Raw genomic sequence first — 22,589 nt, 5'->3', positions numbered from 1 at the left:
CATGAAATTCTTTTAAAAATGTTTATGTAGAATTTTTTACTTTAAGACAGTTTTTTAAAGTTTTTTTTTAACAGACGAATTAATTTAGTGGTATCTGTCTGTATTTAATTCCTCGCAAAATTCCTTTTTATAGTGTAGCCTAGTTTGGGGAGGGGGATTACAGAATTAGGTTATCGGTGCCTTATGCTGCCAGAGGTGGCTGTAACAGTGAAGTATAGACTAGATGTTTCTCCTTTGCGTCCCTTTTTGTGTTTTGTTTTATTTTCCTGTGATAAGGGGAGACTTCTCGTATTTGTGAGGGCCTAAAAAGAATGCGGCAGTGAGGATAGCAGGTGCCGGAGGAGGGAGGGCCGTAAACACGGTGGAAGAGCAGCGGGGGGCCAAACTGCACCCTCCTCTTCCCGGAGCCTGTATCAAGAATCTAAGCAACACGGGCAGAGGTCAGGGTCGCCCCGCGCGTACGCTCTCAATGGAGAGAGGAGGCATCCGCAGTCTAAAGAACGGGAAGAATGAATTTCATGCCTCAGCTCTGAAAGAGGAATTGATTTAAATAAAAGAATGCTAATTAAAAAAGAAGTCCTACTAAATAGGCAGGACTAGTAAGGCAAGATCCATTTGAGACTTAAAGAAATGTTTGATGCATGAGTCGTGCTGCTCGTTCTTACAGTTTGTGTTCTGGTGACACATTTGATACCGAGGTCACGACAGCCCCGAAGGGGTTTCCTCTAAATCCGCCCCCAGGCCCCTCCATCGCCTCCCTCCAATCATCCTATAATTGAAAAAATCGGACATCTGCTGCTCTTTGTTTTAACTCACCTCCTGATGATGGTGTTTGAACTCCTTGACTCTGCATCATAAAGTCATTCCTGACCTCTTTCTCGGCGTTTCTTTCATGCTTTTTGACGAAGACAAAGCCCACCTTTGGCCCGTCCGTCTCTGCTGCGGGGATCGCTGTAATCACACAAAGTTGTCTGTAAATCCTGCTGAACAGGAGCAGGCCTGTATATCTGGGCCTGCGGTATTACTGTCACTGATTGAACACCCTGCTGTTTAATCTAACTCTGGATTTAGGCCTCTTTGCTCCATTGTCCCAGCAGAGTAAGCCCCATTCCTGTAATAGCATTACTTGATCCTAAAGTTTACGGGGGCGGGGGGGGTTTCTTTCGTTTGGATCGACAGTAAAGCCGAAGCATTTGTTTCACACATTTTGTCTTTTTATAAAATGGGATTTGATTTTAAAAACTCCCTCATTTTGTATTCGTCTCCCAATCGTTCCCACCTCCCGATCCGGGCCTCCCCCAGCGAACAGCTAATTGTCTCGCGCTCCTCCAATTTTCACCATAAAATAATGAGCTTTGCACGTTTTTAGGTGGGGATGAGCAGCGTGTGATCCAACAGGAAGCAGGAGCTCTGATTAGTCTCCCTGTCAGCACAGAGGCGGGATAAAACCAGAGATAAAAAAACAGAGGAGGGGTCACTTTGATCACTTTTCATCACCCTTTTCCTGTGATTTTAAGCGTTCTGAAATGTCCACATGCGTTTGCAACCTGAGAAGCGGTCACAGCCGGAGGCTACTTGTCCTGAAAAATCCTCTTTCACCTTCCCGGCATCCCAGCTGAACGTGGAGCGGCCGGATGGATGCTCCCCTTCCCTCTGTAATAAAGCGGTTTGTGTGTCTGCGGAGACACGGATAGCTGAGATAGAGATGCAGACCAACAGTACTGCTGCTGTAATCACTTTTTTTTTTTCTGCTGGCAGATGAAAGTTGATAAACAAGCGTTTTCTGAAGAGTGCTGAGGTGAGGCAGGGAGGAGAGAGCCCACAGAATCCCATCAGCCCACTTTTATCTTGCAGTTTAGGTTCAGCCACAGGACATTTGGGGAGGTGGGGGTGGGGGGGGTGGGGATAATGGAGACAGAGGACAGAGGGGGACAGGTTTGCGTCTACCCACTCATAACGCCAGAGTGCCTCAGAAAGCAACATCATGGCATTTAAAGTTGGAATCTGGAGGAATTTCTGTCAGAATAATTCACAAGGAGCTGCTTTAATGCTGCAATATGTAGCTTTTATAAACCACGTGATGCTTACAATTTTGTTGAAACTGTCAACAAAACAGTTATGTGAAAAAATTTCCCTGTGAAAAAATTAAGTTTCTCTGCCTTCTCCCAATGCTAACTGAAAACAACCAATCAGAGCCCGGAGGTGGATCTTAGTGCTGTCAATCATCCTGTGTGGCGCTGCTCCCTTGCTCTCCGCTATGCTGCAGCTAGCATAGCCTGCCAGGCTATGTCAGGCTAGTTAGCATGGCCAATGATGAAGGCAGATAAACGGTTTTCCTGTAACGGTAAGTTGTTTTTGCGCCATTAGCACGTTGAGCAGGGAGCATATGGGGTTGATTGACAGCGCTAGGCCCCTCCTTCTGGCTCTGATTGGTTGTTTTTGTTCAGGAGTGGTGCATTTCTTCAGAAGGCAACAGGAACTCAGGGAAGAGGTGGAGGCGATCGATCTTTTCCAAGACTGTCCATCTCATAGCAAACTGTCACAACATGGTGACACTTTTAACAAATATGGAAAAAATATATATATATTCTTTTACACACATTACATACGGCAGCTTTGATGAACTTCTGAGACAGAGTGACCCAGACTTTGCTCTGTTTGGGTTTCTGTTTGCTCAGAGTTGAATGTAAACTCAAGGACACTCCCTGTTTCACAACAGCCCCCACCTGCCTCCAGAGGGTGAAGCTAAAGGGTGGAGATGTATCCGAAAACGAGTCGGATTTCACAGCACCAGCTGGGCCTGAAAACGGCAATGACACACACACACACACACACACACACACACACGCCCGCGCACAGAGAGAGTGTGTGTGTTTGAGGTGTCGTAAAGCTGCATTAGTTGAAAAGTTCAGCCTTGGGCATTCGTAGTGTAATGCACTGCACTTTGGTTGAACTTAAAGCTGCAGCTCGGCTGTTAGATTCGTCACCTCCAGTCCGCCGTGTCTTTAGAACCAGAGAGTCTGCTTCTCCTGGGACGGCATCACAAAGATTGGATCCAATGCTTTTACCTTGATGGAGGAAAAAGAAACAAAACAACAACAGGGAGGCGGGGGGTGAGAGGGTGAAAGAAAAAGGTTTGATTTATATGTGATTTGCTCCCCCTCTTCTCACCCTCTCTCTAATCATACACGGGCCTCGGAAAGCTGGATCAAAATGTGCAGGTTTGATTGATTCTAATAGCGAAGTGACAGGGATCCCAGCTGTGGCTCTTAGGGGCGGCTTTGTGCTTCCTCCTCTTCCACTTAATAAAACCCCCTCCACTTTACTCTCCCTTCACCCAAACCCCATCCACTGGTACTGATGCTGATGATTTTACATATTTTTTCCCCTCTCTCTCACCCTCACCCCCCTGTATTCCCCTCCCTCCTCTCACTTTGTCCTGCCCCCTCCTTCGTTTCTCTCCTTCAGAAAATGAGTTTCGGGGTGAGCTGGTGAACCAGCGGTGGACTCGAGGCGAGAGGAATAGCAGCCGCTGTCAGGCCTCCCAGAGACTGCAGAGCCGTCGACCAATCATGGTGAGTGACACCCTCCCTACCCCTCCCCCGCCCTCCCCCTCCACCTTATTCTCCCCACTCACCACACCCATCAACGCCCTCTTTTCCAGAGCTGATTCTGCTTCCTGGGCATTTCCCTGATCCCTAACTCAGCGGGGAAAGTTGGCTCGGATGGAGGAAGGAGGGGTCGTGTGTGTTTGTGGGTGTTGTTATTTTGCAGTGTGGGGGTTGGGTTAGGATGTGGGGGTGGAGGGGTACATGAATCAAGCAGCACATCAAATCTCTGCTGGGCTCCCGGCCCCGCCCATCCCTCGCCTCGGCCTCGGCTCCGGCTCGGTTTAGTTAAGCTCAGCACAGCTCAGCTTTTTCCTGCTGCTGAGTTCACTTTACAGGACTCACAATAAGAAGAAGAAAAAAAAATCTCAAAAGGATGTCCTTGAGCGGCTCATACTTTTTATATTTTTATTTATTTATTTTTTTTAAGCAATGATATTCAGCGTTATCAGCAGAGCGGAGAAACGTCTGACCCCCGCTACCACCATTTCAAGGATTCTCTAAACACCTGATCCCTGTTTTTTTTTTTTTTTTTTTTTTTTTTTTCCAGAGCCGAGCAACTGAGAGGGGGCATCCAACAAAGAGATGGAGGGATTGAAGTGGGGGTGGAGGCGGGGATTGGAAGCAGGAGGAGTGGGGGTGTTGTTTTCCCCTGGGCTCTGTAAAAGTAGTTCTGCTTCCCCCTGATGGCTCGGGTTCATCTGAAGAGATGACTTTTATTGATTGGGTTTGATTTCTGCCACAACCGAGGAGTGAGAGGTGCTGCTTTTAAACGCCTCATCAGGGGTCACACATAAAAAATTAGCCCAGGAGTCAGAATGTGCAGGGGCTAACATTGGATTAGCTGGCCATTGTCTCAAAGTGTTTTTTTTTTTTTTGTTTACTTCTACTTCTAACATGAGCAGCATTTATGTATAAATACTACTTTGACTCCTATTAAAATGGTTAATCTCGTTAATTGCAGGTCTGCAATGAATTAATCGCAGTTAATTGAAAACTATATCTTGACAAAATAAGCAGCAGTTGCAATTAAAAAACTCATTTTGCTGCTAAATTATTGCATAAATAGACATATGAGCTTAACAGCAAAGATATTTATAGTTTTCAATCTCCTATTTAGGTTCCTCAACCATCAGATTGGTCCTAAATGTTCCTCTACCAATTCAGCTTTCCAGTGTTTCAAGAAGCCCTGATCATTCATGGAACTTCTTTAGGACTGTGGACGCTGACATTAGCGTCGGCGATGTCTGTGTTGTTGCACTATGCCTAGGCTTGAATAGCTTCCCTAATAGGCTAACTCATTTTAGCACAACTTGAACATAACTACAGTCTTTCCAAGCGTCCCATCAGGTCCGTTTTTGAAGCAGAAATTAACCCCCAGTGGGCAGAGAGAAGCGGCTCTGTCACTGTTGTCGCTTTTGCGTCAGATTTACTGGCCTACCAGCAACGTAAGAAGACAAAGGTTCTATAACTTTTGTATGTAAAACAAGAAAAAAAACAACTTTTTTTTCTCCAAAGGGTTTTTGCAGCTTGTATTTTTTGCGACGGTAGGCAGACAGGAAAGAGGGCGAGGAGAGGGGGGAAGACATGCAGCAAAGGTCGCCGGGACCAGGACTCGAACCCACGACATCCTCATCGAGGACTAAGGGCGCCAAACGTGGGGCGTGCTAACCCCCTGTGCCACCACAGCATGCCCCAAGAAAAAATTTTGATTAATTGTGCTAAAAACTTTTAACATGTTAAAATCTACATATTTAATTAATCAAATTTAACCCGTTAAAATCCGGACCCTAATAAATAAATCAAATGTTAACCTTAAGGAAGCAGAAATAGACATTTGTAATATTTCTTACAGGGAAATGTAGAAAATCACAAAATTACCTATGTAATTTTTTTTCTACCTTTGGTGAAGTACTTTATAACGTCGCTGTTGTGCAGTATTGAATTGTCCAGTCCAGGTTTAAGCAGTGAAACTGTTTCCATTTTTTAACTAAAGATGATCAAATGCAGTCCCGTTTGGCTCCCATGCGAAAAATAATTGCCCTCTAAACCTAATAGCTGGTTGTGTCACCCTTGAGCCATTGACTGTGTTCATGATAACTTTAATTTAGCCTCACCTAAATTACTATTTTTGTTTTTTGGGGAAAGGGATAATTTACTTGGCTGCTTTGTAAACTTTCAACTGAATGAAGTTCAACATCTGAGCTGACATTTTGGTTATCGACTACTACGAATTTTTCACGTAGTTAGATGTTGACATTCATGTTCTTATTTTGAAGTTTGAAGACTGTTTACGCAGCAGTTCCGTTTCCTCTCCTGACATTTATTTCAGACAAGAAACATGCAAGACCATAGAGAACAAAATATAAACAATACAATATCCAAGAGCATTACTTAACATGTAAATTGTAATGTAAAAATGAAATTGGTGCTTGTCTACACTCTTTCAAGTGTAGATATAATATTAATTGATGTTAGAGCTTCAGCAATAGCCTCCGCTAAATAGCATGATAGCCTTAGCTTACATGTGTATATACATAGTTTGAAGTTACTCAGAAATTTTATTCAGGAACAATGATACTTTGTGATGACATTAGTACGTTAAAGTAAAGAGTATGGTGTAGTAAAAATCCTCCACATTCTTGCAAAGTTAGTTAGGTAAATTTGACTAGTTCCTACCACTTCTGCATGTCTATCGTTGAATGACTTAAAACGAGCCAAACTTAAAATCCATTCGGATACCGTGGCATGACCTTCAGTGGGAAGCTCATCCTTGAAGACCATCCAGTGTGGCTGAATAAAAAGAGGAGGGCAGAATTCCCCCACAGTGATGTAATAGACTAACTGGCAGTTAGGAAATGCGTTAAAGCAGTAGATAAAACAAAAATCTCGCTATTAGCGCATTATCGGATTAGTAAAAGTGTGCCCACCACTGAATGTGGGAAGTGTAAATATTGAACGTCAGGGGGAAACCTCCAGCTAATAGTTCACCGTTTACTCTGCTGCTCTAATTAGCTAAAGTACTCCAGTTGGTTTCTTTTCCTGAACTGACTCTTGACTTTGCATCAGATCTGGTTTTAGCTCATAGAAAAATGTATGTTTTTAATCCTGAAGGAGACACGGTTAATAATCAATAAAGAACCTCCTCACCGCTGGGCCTTCCACCTCCTCTTATTGTTTCCCTTTACGACAACAGCATGAGCTGACCCCGGATCAGAGCGGGAAGAGGCTTAACTCTGAGCCCTGAGTCACATCAGGATGACTCAGCCTGTAAATGGCAAACCTCTGACAGCAGACACACATATGACCCACTGTGTGGTCACACTTGCTCCGTTCTTTTTCACATACAAGTTGGGTAACATGACATCTGCCCCCACCCCTCTCACACCCCTCCCCTCCTCCGCCCTATCTGCTCTGCCTCATGTGAACTGTCAGGTGAAAGTGCAGAGAGGTTCGCCGACATGGAGGCTCTGAAGCTCTGCTCTAATTGGCAGCTGCTGTCCGCAGGTCAGCCTCCTCTGCTTTCTCTCTCCACCTTAACCTGCCTCCTTCCCCTCATCAGTTGTTGTAAACCCAAAAATGGATAAAAGAGTCATTTACGTGCACCAGGGGATGGAGGGTGACCTTCTCTGTGAAGACGTTGCCCCCCCAGCCAGACATTTACATGGAGCTGTCAGAATCGGGAGCAGAGCTGAGGCCCTCCTGCTCCGGCCGCTGCACACAAAGAAGGACGTAATTGATAATGTACAACACAGCCTGAAGGGACGAGCGGCGTCTTCTTCCTCCTCCTCCTATTTCTTTTTCTTCTCAACCCCCTCACCCACCTCCCCTGGCAGCTGCTCTGCACATTTCACACTCGTTAAAGCACATGACATGCACAGACCTACAGCAGGTTCTGCACACAAACTCCTTTTTCTCCCGGTTTCCGTACTGACCGCGCCGTCTGTGCTCCCATATGCATTCATTGTCGGTGTGCTCTAATTAAACGACTGTAAAGGACAAGTTGTGAACACTCGGAGGCCTTTGAAAGAGATCCTGGTGAATGCCTACCTGTCTGCATTGGGATTTATTTGCTGTGAATTTGTGTTCATGCTAATCTAATGAGCTGGAACTGAGGGGGGGAAAAAAAGGGACAGGAAAGAGAAGAGAACTCTGATATGCTTACCTATTTGAATGTACGTAACTATGGTAACACAAACATGAAAGCAACAGGAGGCCTTTTCACTCCAGGTTTTGATTCACCCGGTGACTCTCGATGTAAGGAGGACGCAAAGGAAGGGAAAAAGAAGCACAACAGTGCAATATGTTTTATTATGTAGCTGGAATTTCTATCTATCATAAACATCCTCCTCTATGTTAGCCTGTGGTTACATTCAGCCAGTTAAAATGGTTCTGCAGCATATTTTGCCTTGTTTAACCTGTTAGACTTTATTTTTATGCCTTGCGGTGATGTATGCTGTGAACTGCCACTAAATAAATCAACTGAATCGAACCGAACGGCATCCTCCCTACTGGTTACGAAGTTTTCATATTCATCACAGAGGGTTTTTTAAATAGATGAAACGGCCAATTGTTATAACCAAAAAGCCTTTTTCTTGGTCATCTTCAAGCTTTTTAGAATGTATTTGTCCGTTTTAGGTTTTTGAGGTGGTAATGGCTAATGTACCTGGATAAACACATTTTCAATGTATTAGTACTGAAGATTTTAAAATTCAGGGGATGTTTATAAACGTCACCGAAATAGAAATTAGTGGATTCAGATGTTTCTTTAAGTACAGTGATTTAGGAAGATGCAGAGAGACCATTCAAAATATGTTTTTATAGCCCACTTGATAGGAACTGTACATTAGTTGGAAAAACAGCATCGTGTGTGTTTGAGACACATCAGTGTTATTTTAAAACATAAAAAAATGATTTTGTAGTTTTAGATTTAGCTTTTTTTTTACACCAGCAAGTAGCATAAGAAGCTCTGACTCTTGCCCTTAATCATTTACCACCATTTCTAGATCCTGTGTGTTCCTTGGCAGATCGAGGCCGAAAGGATACTCAGTTCAGCCGAACTGTTACCTGCAGAGGTCACACTACTAGCTATTTGAAGGTCGTCTGAACATGCAGCAAATTTACCCTTTAAATAACATCTTACACGTTTTTTATTCTTTTCTGATTTCATTTGTATGCACTTTGCTGAAATTAGACCGCTTTGAGTCTTCTACGCTCAGTAACAGCATCTGCTCTGAAGAGTGTTATTGTTGCCTGGTAGAGCTGAGGCATGATCCATTCACCAGTCAGAGAAAGCTCAAGGTTTTGAGTTTCAAACTGGCTGGTCACTGGTTAGAACTGACCAAGCTGTGAACTGGCCCTGGCTGGCTGAAGAGTGTTTATTGTCATTTTATCTATACATTGGTTATTCTTCTAGTAGTCTGCCAAAACTAAAATATGTCTTAGACTAAAATGTCAGCTCAAATATTTTTTCTTGCTTTACTTAAAAAAAAAACCCCAAAAACTAAATGGCAAGGTGACAATAGAATTCTCCACCATCCATATTGGAGCGATATCACTGTGTTCCCATTTTAACACTGAAAAACAGTATGGATAAACAATTTTAAGGAATTGTAGTGAACAACAACAACAACGCATTTCTCTACATTTCACACATTCAAACTCTGCAAAAACAGACACTGTGCACCGTCAGACGCTTCAAATGACATACAGACAGAAATCGGGACGATTTACCACAATTATCACTACTTTTTGGTGGCCATGTTGGTTAGGTTTAGTGTGGACCCCCAGCTTTCACATTATGAACTTGAATTAGCTTAGAGAGTTCATTTTAATCAATGTAGTTCAGTTCAGTTTATTTATATGGCAGCAATTCACAACACAACACGAAAAAAGTAGTCAGTTCAATCCAAGCCCAAAGAAAGATTCCAACTCAAGTATACATTCTGAATCGGGCCTGTTTATCACACAAGTTCACTTTGTTATTAAGTCTGCAGCAAAGTAGAAATAATGCAGCATGAAATTCAAGCTGCTGCCAAAAAAATCTCTGTTTACCTTTTCTAGTCTTTCCACAAATTTTCTGTCATACTGAGGCTTAATGACGTACGTAGGTTTGGTGGTGTGAAGTTGGGTCATTGTCTGTTTGGAAGACAATCCGTCCCCAAACCCTATCGTCCTCCGCTGTACCTTGAAATGCAATAGTTACACGTTTATTTTCACCTGAAGCCATTTTGTGAGATCATAATGGAGTCCTGTCAATTAGATTTTTGAAAATGATCTTAAATTTGGTCGCAGTGGCTGGCACACTTCCACTAATCCGCTAATGCTGTAGAAGAGGGGCTCATTTTTTATTTAGTGCTTTTTGCTAACTTTTAATCACTTTTTGCTAAGGGCAATTAGCTTCCCCAAATTAATTTCTATAGAAATTAAAGCACAAATTCACTTGGCTGTTTTGTAAACCTTCAGTTGAATAAACATTGCAATCTGTGCTAAAGTTTTGCTTATCGCCTGTTAAGAACTTTTCAGGTAATTAGTAGTTTACTTTGTTGCTCATATTTCAAAGCAGGTGAAGATTGTTGTGTTTTTCCTCCTCACGTTCTCTTTTAAAAAAAATAATCTTTATTGATCAATTGTTTACCTTATTCAAAGAAATGAGTAGGCTAAACAAAACTTACATGAAATACAAAAATGCAACACTTTGATGTTAATTAAACAAATACCTGCTAAACAGTTGAATTTAGCGCTTTTAGCATGAATTTAGCATGTTAGCTTTAATTTAAGCTAAGTACAGTGTTGGAATTGCGCTTTGGCTTTAGCTTTAGTGGAAGTAATGTTTACGGTTATTGCTTTAAGGTTAACGCTGGCGACTTTTCAGTTGGGCATGGTCACCACATCCTGTGGCAGACAGCTGCTCTTCATATGTAAAAAATATCTATGACTGTCAAAAATCTGTTAAAAACAGATGTAATTTTGTATGAGGAAAAAAATAATAATAATCCATTGTTATCCCTTTAAAGTTGGCAATCTTTCCACATTTAGACACTAAAGTGAATTCTGGGCTGAACGCAAGGACAAATATGACAAGCTCACAAATAACTATGATACACTTGTCTTCCCTCTCAGAAGGACTCAAGCGCTCAGTAGTGGCTGGACAGAAAGCAACGTAGCTTGATGGAAAACGTTGAGGCCTGAGAGGAGCGGGCTGAGGCGGGGAACAGGAAGGAGGGGCTTGGGGGCTGCACCTGTACCTTCAGCCAACTGCTAATGAATGTACCCTCGATGGGAGTCAGGGGCGAAGAAAAGCCTTTAACAAGAACAACAGCTTGTTTCATCCTCCTCGCATCCTTCGTCCACTCCTTCTTTTCATAAGTAGTCTATTAGCAGGAAAGGGGTTCTGCCAAATAGGGTGAAGACGAGAAAAAAAAACGACTCAGAGAAACCAAGACCCTATGTTTGAATCCCACTGTGACTGTGCCAACTTGACTAAAGAGGAGCTACAAAGCAGTTAAGTGGATGGGCAAGCCGGCATGTCTGTAGGGGGGATGAAAGGCTTGAAGACGGGTAGCGTGCAGAAGGAAGTGCGGGACAGAAAGAAGGGAGAGCAGAAATATATATATATATATATATATATATATATATATATATATATATATACAAAAACAGAGTCCAGTAATCAAAGCTAATGGCTCCATTGTGTCTGGAGAGCATCTGATAGCTTTATAGAGGAAACCTAAGCGTGGAGAGGTAGCAATGAGGAGGTGTGGTCCATAGTCGGCGTGTGCACGCGTGCGGCGTGTGTAAGTGTAGGGGTGTGTGCACGAGGGTTAACACCTGCTCCTTTGTGGCTTTAAAAGCCAAGGCACAAACACACACAGACACACACATCTCCTCTTCTTAAAAGGGTTATTACAGCGGCCCGTGTGTTTTCGCTTTATTATTATATTCAGCGTAGTTATGATTGTCGGCCCCCCTGCTTACAGGGGCCACGGCCCCCTGCGCCGGCGCCGCCTGTTGCCTCCGCGCAGACCACAATCATGAGTAGCACTCAGAAGCAGGAAATTACAGGGGGAGCGACGGGGGGTGGGTGGGTGCTCCTAGTTTGTTTTCCATGTAACCCTCATTTGTGATGAAGCGAACATGATGTTAGCATGTTTTAAGTGTGTTTTTGTTTTGAGGTTTTTTTTTTTCCATGGCGATGCAGCGGTGTGTGTGAACACAAGTGTCTAGATGCGACGGCCTCTTTTGCGTCAGCGCCACACTTCATCTGTGTTTGAACGGGAACATTTTGAACGGATCTTTTTATAGCAGCTGTTTTGAAGCACACAAAGACAATGAACTCTGGAGGCTTTTTTCGACAACTAACCACTGACTGTCTGTTTCTCTCTCTTTTTTCTGTTTCCTCCCGTTTCTTTCCTTGTGTGCTTTTCTCTTTCCACCCCTTCTTGCCTCTTCCTTTCATCCCAGATGAGTGTGGAGGGTGACGACAAGCGAACTCGCACTCGGTCAAAGGGAATCAGAGGTGAGCGTCGGGAGCGTCTCTCCACCTTGTCAAGCTTTTTTGCAGCTGTTAAATACACATTCAGTCACCCTGATTCACATCTTAACATCCTCCGCTCATCTACTGCAGCTGACTGATTACTTGGTTTTGTTTGCGTGCATTGCATATGTTCCATGTAGAAGAGTTTGTGCAAAATTTAGCTTAGGGAGTAACTATTTCTGCCCATGCGTATTTCTAGATTATTCTGACATGTTTGATGGATCATAATCCAGATGTTTGACATTCTGCTGCTGTCGAAGATTAGTTATTGTTTCTACTTGTCCAGTACGGAATCACTGGATAACTAATGAACAAGACAACATATTGGTATTTCCAGACTTCCACTGTCTAACTGTTCATTCCAGTCGACCAAGTTGAGTCTGGAAGAGTCTGGAATTTGAAGCAACATTTGTAGAAACCCGATTTCTTTCATTTCCCCCAATTTTTTACATCACTTTGTGTAGCACTAGCTAAACTTGGGCTCAAGCTGCAGTATCAAGCGTATGTAAGTATGTATACTACAACAGATGACCACAGTCATAACATGTTTTTGCTAACTAATGTTTTATATGAACTAATATAAAACAATATTGATGTGAAGGTGATATAATCCAAGTTTTTTTTGTTAGCCATCTCTGTCGCCTGATGCGTGTAAAGATTTTCTAAAAGAGTTGAGGCCTTGTATTTTGGATCTAAATCCTTTTTTACAAAAAAGACAATGCAAAACGTTAATGTGGGAAAACATCTGCCACAGAAACAGGAAGCTGTCTTCAAATCAGTTCAGCTGTGACTCTGACGTTTAGAAGGAATCCTGTGCACGTTTTCATGTTTTCCTAGGAATTTTCACAAGAGATTGGTAATTTATGTATGGTGTATCCTTGAATGAGTGTCTAATACGCACATATTTATAAAACTTTTGTGCATAACTGTGTGCGCTCGTGCGTGTGTGTTTGATGTTTTGAAGAGAGACAGCAGAGCGGCAGTTCACGTAGCATTCAGAGTGCAAGAAGGCGTCCAGTCATTCCAACCACATGATGAAAGACCGAGAAACTGAAATGTTACACACACACACACACGCACACACACACACACACACACACACACACACACACACACACACACACACACACATGCCCGCACTCACACAGACAAAAATAAGAAGCTTGTGTGTGTTAGTGTTTATTTTCTTTGCTTTTGGAGTAGCCAGCTACCCAGGCTGTTTCTGACATGTGATTAATGCATGTGATATCAGAGCCCAAACTGAATTCTCCAGGAAGCTATTGTTTTCTTATTTTGCTCCAAATGAAAATAGGATATTTCTCCCAACTCGTTCTATCGCTCAACTCGCCCAATCGATGCCCCACGGCCGGCCCGGAGCAGGGTGCTGCGCGCCAGCACAGCTTGATTTATGTTTTCGAGCCAATTACTATAAGTTGCCCCTGAAAGAAGTCCTGTTTTCTACTGATGAAGGCACTTTTTTTTTTTTTTTTTGCTTTTTAATTTCATTTTCTCAATTATGATAACTAAAGTGTAACAATTAATCTTGTTTTCTTGCTGAAGTCTGCACATAACCCGCCTCCTTTCTGAGCAGCAGTGGGCTGATTTAGGCTTTCCGCTCGTGTGTGTGCGTGGGCGTGTGTGTGTGTGTTTCCACCTGCCAGATTTTACACTGCATTGTTTGTTTCGTGCTCGATCTTGCACGTGTGCTGATGTGTGTATGTTTAGATATAAATATATATGTATGCGTGTAAGTAAACTCGGAAGGTGTGGTTTTCCCCCCCATCTGATCACACATTCAGCAGCGTGTAAGCCTCTGTGAGAAAATCCTCATGGGGTTCGTATGCATTTGTGATTTATTGATCTGGGTTTCTTTTAGCAGCGCTGCGTTCTGAGCAGTCATTCACCTTTGTTCTCCCCCTTCTCCTTTCTTTTTTTTTCTTCTTTCAGTTCCCATTGAGCTCGTAGGACAAGAGCTGAGGTAAGGAAACACCTTCATCTTTGTACAGAATCCTTTCATGAAGTTCTTTTATGTGCGCCGCCGTGCAGCAGCCCCCCTCAGCACTCGTACACCAGCAGTGCTCCTTCAGACATTGCTGTACAGTATTAGTTTTTATTCGTTATTATCAGCCCTTTTCAGCTCATGGTCAGTGCCTCCAACATGCTGCTATTGATTCCTGGCAGCTTTTTGCTGTTTCCTGCTACGAGCGCGTACAGTAGATGCGATGAAAGAGCCGTGTGATCTCTTTTGCTTTCCGATGGAAGCGTGAGCCGGGAGGACGGCGAGGCCTGATTATGTAGTTTCGTCGGTCGGCCTCAGCCTTCCTGTAGTTTCCCACACAGCCGACATCTTTGGGGACCAGGAAGCCGCTTCTCCTCCGCTTCGTCCTGCAGATTAATGGTCTGCGGGCCACATCCGGTCCGTTTGACGGCCTCATCCAGCCTGTGGAAAAATTGGAAATCAAACTCGAATGAAATCAAACTGTGCATGAATCTGAATATGTTGCTTTTATTTTGGAGGGGAAAAAAACAGCTTTCATTTTCCCATGTGGGATTCCTCTTCAAGTCCTCCACCAGTGAGCCGCCCGCTACCCAGTCCCTCCGGGAAGTTGCGATGTTGCAACTATTAATGCAAATACAGTCATCATTCGCAAATTTGGCACGTGTTTTTGATTTTCAACAGTCACAGCAAAATTTCACCTTTTCTGCATTTCATTCTTTTCTCACCAATCACTGCAACTCGGCTGAATTTTAACCAACTCCTTTTGTCCCTTCATAATTTAACTTACTGTTTCACAATGTCTCTTGAAAGCTGAGCTTATGAGATGACAGCATGAAAGCTAAAGAATAACATTTCCTGTTTTTTCACATTTCTTTTTTTTCCAAAAACCTTTTTGAGACGTTCTGTAGAATTTGCTTCTACTTTGTAATCAGTTCATGTTAACTTGAATGACCAATGTGGAATTCCTCTTTTGCACTTTGACATGATTTGATTTATATTGAGGATATTTCAAGAAGGTGCATGAAAATGTCACTTTCACTCCAAATCTTGAAATCATGCCTTTTTGGGACAAGTTATGTGCAGCACTTCCAAATATTTTTTTTGAAGTTCGTGTTATGGCATATATAAACTTTTTTAAAAAATGTGCAACTTTTGAAAAGGGTTGCTGCAAAACTAGTAATTTTAGGCCGCAACAATCCCATACAAAACATAGCAACATCCGGGAGGGACTGACTGAGGTAAGCAGGTTCTGTATTAACGGAGAAACTCCAATTCAATTATCGAGCCAAACATACAGTGGAATATGAAATCTTACTAATTTTTTTTTTTTACATTTATTTTTGGAAAGGTCATTTATAGGCATTTAAAACTAGCAATCTCTGTACCCCATTTCAGAACACAAAGCATTTGTAATTTCCCTTTTTTTTCATTCATTGGTTTAAAGTCCGTTTTGTCGTTACTGCGGTAGAAGATATTTGTTTTATTGGCTGCATGAGCACATTTCTGTGTGTGGGATGAAAAAGAATCAAGTTTAGGATGTTTTTTTAAGTACTGCTCACCAAAACAATACGAAAACTCATCAAGCGCAAAAACATCCAATTTGCGTAAATGGGATGAGGGGAACAAAAAGTCTTTGATTTTTTCATCCATCCATCCATCCATGTTCTGTTCACCCTTGTCCCTAATGGGGTCGGGAGGGTTGCTGGTGCCCATCTCCAGCTACGTTCCGGGCGAGAGGCGGGGTACACCCTGGACAGGTCGCCAGTCTGTCGCAGCTGATTTTTTTTTTTTTTTTTTTCAGAGAAAAAAAATAATTGAAAAATTGCTATCCATAATATTATTGTAATATGGTAAGGTGTCCACATAGAGCTAAAATTGAAGTTCAGGATTTTGTTACAAATGCAAAGTCTCAGCTGTTTCCAATTTCTAAGGTTTCTACATGAAGAAAAACTACATTTTTGCAGTTTATTATAAAACTGGGAAAGTTTTGATTGCCAGTGGTTTTTGCTCTCAACAACAGTCCTGGTTTGTCATGAGGCCCTTTGGGGAAAAATTATTTTCCCCCCCTGTTCTAAATGATTCTCCTCATCCCCGCCTTCATTTTGTCATACTTCACCTCGGAGCATCGATCTGCACTCAGCGCTTTGAAATAGAAAAAAGCTTCCCTTTTTTTAGGGATTAAGAGACGGGGAGAGAAAAAAGACAACAGTAGGGAAGGCCAGCGAGTGTCTCATTTAAAATGCTAATGCGGCAATTTTTAATAAGTAAAATTAATAATAGGGATAATTGGAGTAATAAAGGGCAATTGCTGGGGGAAGTTAATGAGAATTAAAATGAGCCATCCTGAGGGGTCATGGCAACCTGAATCAAAAAGCAGAGAGAAAAGAAGGGAGTGAGCACCGAAGATGATGGTAATGATGATGATGATGATGATGATGATGATGATGACTGGTGAAGAGAGGCGAACAGGGGAAATTACAGCAGGTCTCGGCTGATCTTTATCACTCGTAGTAACAGGATATAGGCCAGGGTTGATGTACGACACATAATATTCTGCTTCCCCCGGCTGGATGCCACCTGCATTCATGCATCATGTGTGTCGGCTGGACGGGCCGGGCTGCACATCTTCCTTTGTACATGTGCATTTGTGTGACACGTTTGCATCTCTTTGCTTTGTTTTCTTTATCTTAATTTTCTTTTTACTGCCTGTGTTTATCACTGCTGCTGCTGCTGCTGCTGCTGCTGCTACTGCACAAGGACTAAAATGCTCTTGTGTCTTAAACATATCTCTAACCTCCATCCATCCCATCCAGCTGCCCCACCCCCGGATGCAATGGCTCCGGCCATATCAGTGGGAGATACTCACGACACAGAAGGTAGGGCAGATTAAACCCACCCTCTGTCTGTCCCCCCTCCTCTGTCTGCCATCCTCCACCTGCTGTTTGCTTTTAGAGACAATCAGAGGAAACAGGTTTCTGGACAGATTTAACATACAAAAAGCACTTCCACAAATGTGAATTTGAACCCGGAAAGATTCAGGGATTCGACTTAGATTAGATATTGTAGCAACAGGGTTCAGTATGATAATAAAAAGAATTTTGTTAAAGTTTGGAAACTGCAGGAATTAAAAAAAAACAACCAAAACGTTCACTCGAGAAGTCATTTTCAAACCATCTAATCATCCACATCTAGCTGTAAAGCGAATCGTGTTGAGGAAGCCTGGCAGTCAACCTTTTTGCTAAGGCTACATTCAGACGAGACCAACAGGCTAAAAATTTTGATTCTTTTTTCTGTTTTAAATAAGGGCTGCAGCCTGGTGAAAACCAGTCCTGTGGTCTGGACCCTCAGCTGTTGCCCGTGACGTCTGTCATTACCAGTTTGACGCTAAGAAGCTTACCGGAAATTAAACATTCGTCCTCCACTGCGAGGCAGCTGCTAATGCTAATTCATTATTTGGAAGCGCAGCCAACAAGGACTGAATGCCTGTGCTCACTTCTTCCACTGCTAAAACTACAGACAGACAGCAATACTAAAACAGCGTGGAAAACCAATGTCATTGTTCACAATGTCTCCTGTTCATTAATTTGCCCGTTTCAAATTTTACCAGAGAAATCCACTTCAATGGGAGAAATCCCAGACAGAACACTGAAGGGAGATGATAAGTGAGCAGGAAGGCTGTCGCCAGGAATATTGTTAATCCAGATGTTTGTTGATGACCTGTGTTTAGGGGAAGCTATGACTTCAGTGCTTCCATCGCAAATTTCAAGGTTAAAAACTAACAACATCGCTGCCACTCCTAAAAGCAAACACATTTAAACTGGATTAATTTGTCAAAAACTGGCCATGAAAGCAGAAAATTAAAAATAAATGAAAAACAAGGAATGACTCACTTTCTGCTGATAATATAACACAGTAAAAGATTGCATGTTAGAATTAAAAGGTTTGATTTCATACAAGAAATTGAAATCGTCATCATGATTTATTTCCAAGACCAATATCATATTTCATATTTTAGGGGCCACAGATGCTGTGTCAAAGGGATTCCATTCTTTCCGAAAACCCCAAATCTAAGAAACTAGTCTTATTAGACTCTTTGATATTTTGGGTGGCTCTTTCTAAACTTAACTGTGAAAGCGAGGCATCAGCTTTTAATTCGACTGTCAGGCTTCTACCACCCCCTTCAACATCTCAATGTCCTGATTCTTTCTTTTCCTTCGGCTTTGAAACTATGTGTTGCCTTGGGAATTCATTATTAATTAATTAATCAATTTTTACTGTAGAAATACAATATTATTAACTTCATAAATAAAAAAAAATATGAATTATACAGCAGGCAGTCAAGAGCAGACCGAACACTGAGTTGCTGCTCACAGCCAAGAAACACTTGAGTCCCAACGTGGATTACAGATGAAAAACGAATGATCCATAACATTTTAATTAAACCTGATGGGCAGCTGGTGGGCTGTGCACTCAGGTCCCGCGTTTAGATGAACACACACACACACACACACACACACACACACACACACACACAACGTGTCAGTGAAAAGCTGGGACTCTTGCAGTTTGATCTGATGCGACAAACTTGACAATACAGTGATCACAGCAAGACTAGTAAATGCCAACATCAGGCAAAGAAGTAACTGACCTATGAATCTCTACATGTCAACATCATTCGGACACAAGATGGCCTCTTTCAATTAAATAAATACTAACAGCCTTACTGAAACCTTTTGGCTTCATCACGTCAAAATATCCAAACACGTTGGTGTTCCACGCTACGCCAAACATTTGGATATGTTCGGATTGTTTGTAGGCAGTACAAGAACTTTAAGATAAAACAACCTCCTTAGATTTTGATATTTGTACTGAAATTTCTCTGAAATTTTCTCTTGTCATATGAGCAAGCTAAGGCTAAGTTAAATATAGTGTAAGAACAATAATTAAATGAATGTAATGATCACAAATCAGTAGATTTCTCTCAAGTTCTTTGGCAGAACAATTTTTTATTTGTATTAAAGTAGAGGGAGCCCTCCATGTACTCCACTCTTCTTAGATTTTTATTTGTAACTACAACCATGTATCATTCTCCTCCTGCTCCACATGTAGGCACCACGTCATGGTGGTCTTTCACACGGAATCCCATTAAAGGATGCAGGTTTTTTTGGTAATATAATGATGTATTTCTAAAAATTCAACAAGTATAAATACATTTTTAAGGCCTTTATAAAAAATAATCGTTCACTTTAGAGACAATAAGCTTCAGATTTCAACTGATGAGACATTTGGCTGTAGTTTAATTGTGCTTGGGTAAAACTTGACAAACTAAAATGGAGGCAACATGGTGTCTGTTTTAAAAGAATCCAAAATGAAGCACTTATGGTTTAATACAACTCTGATTACTTGGATATGTAGAGTTGCATTTCCAGCTTTAATGCTGCAATATGAAAGTATTGTAAGGAATATGCTTTTTACATATTTGCTGAAACTGTCACCATGTCAGGACAGTATGCTATGAGACAGATAATCTGTGAAGAAAATTGATCTCCTCCATCTTCTCCTTGAGCTATTGCTGTAGAGAGCTAGAGCAATTGATCGTTTTGGTCTGGATGTACCGCTCCAGACCAAAAACAACCAATCAGAGCCAGGGGGAGGGTTTTAGTGCTGTCGGTAAACCTTGTATAGTTGCTGCTAAATGTGCTAATGCCAGAGAAACAACTTATCTTTACAGGGAAACTGTTTATCTGCTATCATCTGTGGTCATGCTATCTAGCCTGAGCATTCACAACAGGCTATGCTAGCTGCAACGCAAGGAGAGGGCTAGGGAGGGGAAGTGAGCAGCACCATACGGACGGTAATTGACAGCACTAAGACCCACCTACTGTTGTAGGTTGTTTCTAGTTAGCACTGGGAACACTGGGAGGAGCAGAGGAGCTCAAGGTTTTCACAGATTATCTGTCTCATAAATTGTCATGACATGGTGACAGTTTCAACAAATATGCAAAAAAATAAAATTATATAAATGACACACTGCAGCGTTAATATGAAAGCGTCACTTAAGATTAGAGGAATCTGAACTACATCATGAATAACAGCCAATCAAAAGATGCCATTTGCAGCTGTTTTCCTGCTCTGACTCTTGAAGCCAACAGCAGCTAGATGTGATTTTGTCCGGCTCCTTCGCTTCAGCCTCATTTCTCCTCCTTCCACTCCACACATGTGCTGTCGCCCACAGAGACCCTGTGATGCCTAAAGGGGGTGGGAGGGTGGAGGTTCACCGGATTGTGACTCCTCTTTATTGAAGGGAAGATATTAGCTATCTGTTTACATGTGTATTCGTTCAGCAGGCAATTTCAGATGCACTTTGTTTATAGATCGTCCCTCGGCAACTTCCAGGTGCGAATAAGAGGGAGTTTATTGGATTTCACCCTCTGCTGCCTCGCCCGCCAGCCCGCCTCTCCATACAAGTTGTTCATTAAACGTTCCACTCAATTGGCTGAGATTGGTTTTGATGTCTAGGGGAGCGAGCGGGGCGCCACCCGCAGGCCACATGTCATACTGCAAGATCAGCTCCATGCTTCTTCATCTCTAAACTTTTTCCTTTGTTTTTTCTTTTCTTCTGCTCCCTGATACTGCATGAGCTTTCACAAAGGTCAAAGGTGAACTTGATTCTGGTCCTAAAACGGTTCCCGATTGTGTCTCCTCCCCAAACAAGCCTTCTGGCTTGCCCCATCGCCAGGAAGCGCCGTCTGGAGGAAGCTGAGCAGGAGCAGGAACAGGAAGCGGAGAAGCCCGCCTCCAAGAGGAAGTCCCACCCCCTGAAGCTCGCCTTGGATGAGGGCTTCAGCGCCGAGAGCGACGGCAGCAGCGAGGCAGAGGAGGAAGCTGAGAAGGATGGAGGGAAGGTGGAAAAGGCGGTCACCGGGTCAGGAGAGGAGGAAGAGAAGGATGGAGGTGCGGAGGAAGAAGAGATAGAGGCTGAGCCCCTGGAGAAGGATGCTGATGGACTGATGAAGGGGAAGGAGGAAGAGGAAGAGGAGAAGGAGACGCAGCAGCAGGAGGAGAAAACATCAGCAGATGATGAAGGTAAGGCTTAAGAACCTGAAGGTTTTTCATCTTTTTTAATTTTAACTTTAGACAAAACTTCTGACTTCGTAAGTTTCCTCCATCAGCTTCCTCTCCTTAAATAATTAAGACATTATTCAGCCATTTTTGCTTTGAAACAGCATTTTCCACACAGACAGCATGGAGCTTGTGAATGAAGCATCCCGTAACCTCGCAGTAGTTTATGAGGAGGAGTTGGTTTCTCACACAGAGCTTAAGCTGAGGAATTTTTGGAAAGCAACAACCTGTGCAAAATTTTTCCATTTTACGAGGTTGCTATAACAATCCGGGTAAGCCATCAGGCTGTTTTCTATGGGTTTATATTTCACTTTGTTGACAATTTAAAAGAAGAAAACATTCCTATGGACGTTAAAGCTAAATATCATTCTTAGTTTAATACCGTTCAAACATTTACTCCTAATGATAATTACTTAAAAGAATTTATGGAAAAATAGAAAATATGAGCTATATTTATTACTTAACATAATTCCTCTGTCTCACATGGGAGAAATTTGTCTTAGACGAGGAGACAAGGCAACAAAGATAAACAATACTTCAAAGTCAATAACAATAAATGCATAAAACTTGCACAAATGAATAACAACAGGGTAATATTTACTAGTTGACACCCATCCATCCATTTTCTAACACCCTTGTCTCTAGTGGGGTCAGGAGGGGTGCTGGTGCCTCTCTCCAGCGAACGTTTCGGGCGAGAGGAGGGGTCAAACTGGACAGGTCGCCAGTCTGTCGCAGGGAAACACAGACACAGACAGGACAAACAACCATGCACACACACACTCACCTGACAGTCATGTTTTTGGATTGTGGGAGGAAGCCGGAGAACCCGGAGAGAACCCACGCATGAACAGAGAGAACATGCAAACGCCATGCAGAAAGACCCCGATCCGGGAATCAAACCCAGGACCTTCTTGCTGCAAGGCAACAGTGCTAAAAGATAACACAGTTTGGCAGAAAAAGTGTTCTGAAAATAAAACACTTGAATGCCTACTTATACTTCTAATGGAGTAAACGTCACATTCAATCAATTTTCATGCCCTTGACAGATTACAGAAATGCAGAGTTAGAGGTGATGTAGATTTTGTAGATTTGATTAAAAAATGTTTGTTTGCTTTTTTTTCCGAAACTTGACTCTGACTTTGTGGCTGATTAATGGTGCACCCAAAATTGCACTGTTCAAATGAGACCGAATTAAGTATTTTGACCCACATGCAAAATGCTATTCATGGTTGAAAAGTAGCACTTGCACATCATCCTAAAAACACCATGAAGCATGGTGGTGACGGCATTATTCTCCTGAAATGCCTTTGTTTGAGAGGATAAG

General features: G+C 42.4%; 1 protein-coding gene across 3 annotated transcripts in view; it reads left to right on the top strand.

Moving 5' to 3' along the window:
- The window catches only part of myt1b (myelin transcription factor 1b), a 145,738-nt gene that overhangs the window by 89,425 nt on the left and 33,724 nt on the right, over positions 1-22,589 (top strand). For all 3 annotated transcript variants that reach the window (XM_028017581.1, XM_028017590.1, XM_028017600.1), the window contains 5 exons: positions 3,469-3,575; positions 12,072-12,126; positions 14,092-14,122; positions 16,957-17,019; positions 20,859-21,229. In XM_028017581.1, the coding sequence (XP_027873382.1) occupies positions 3,469-3,575; positions 12,072-12,126; positions 14,092-14,122; positions 16,957-17,019; positions 20,859-21,229 (627 nt within the window). The remainder of the gene's footprint in view (positions 1-3,468; positions 3,576-12,071; positions 12,127-14,091; positions 14,123-16,956; positions 17,020-20,858; positions 21,230-22,589) is intronic.

Source organism: Xiphophorus couchianus, chromosome 1, assembly GCF_001444195.1.
Source record: "Xiphophorus couchianus chromosome 1, X_couchianus-1.0, whole genome shotgun sequence".
In the NCBI taxonomy this organism is placed as follows: Eukaryota; Metazoa; Chordata; class Actinopteri; order Cyprinodontiformes; family Poeciliidae; genus Xiphophorus; species Xiphophorus couchianus.
Note: the sequence above shows the minus strand (reverse complement) of the source record. Positions and strands in the feature narration are given on the sequence as shown.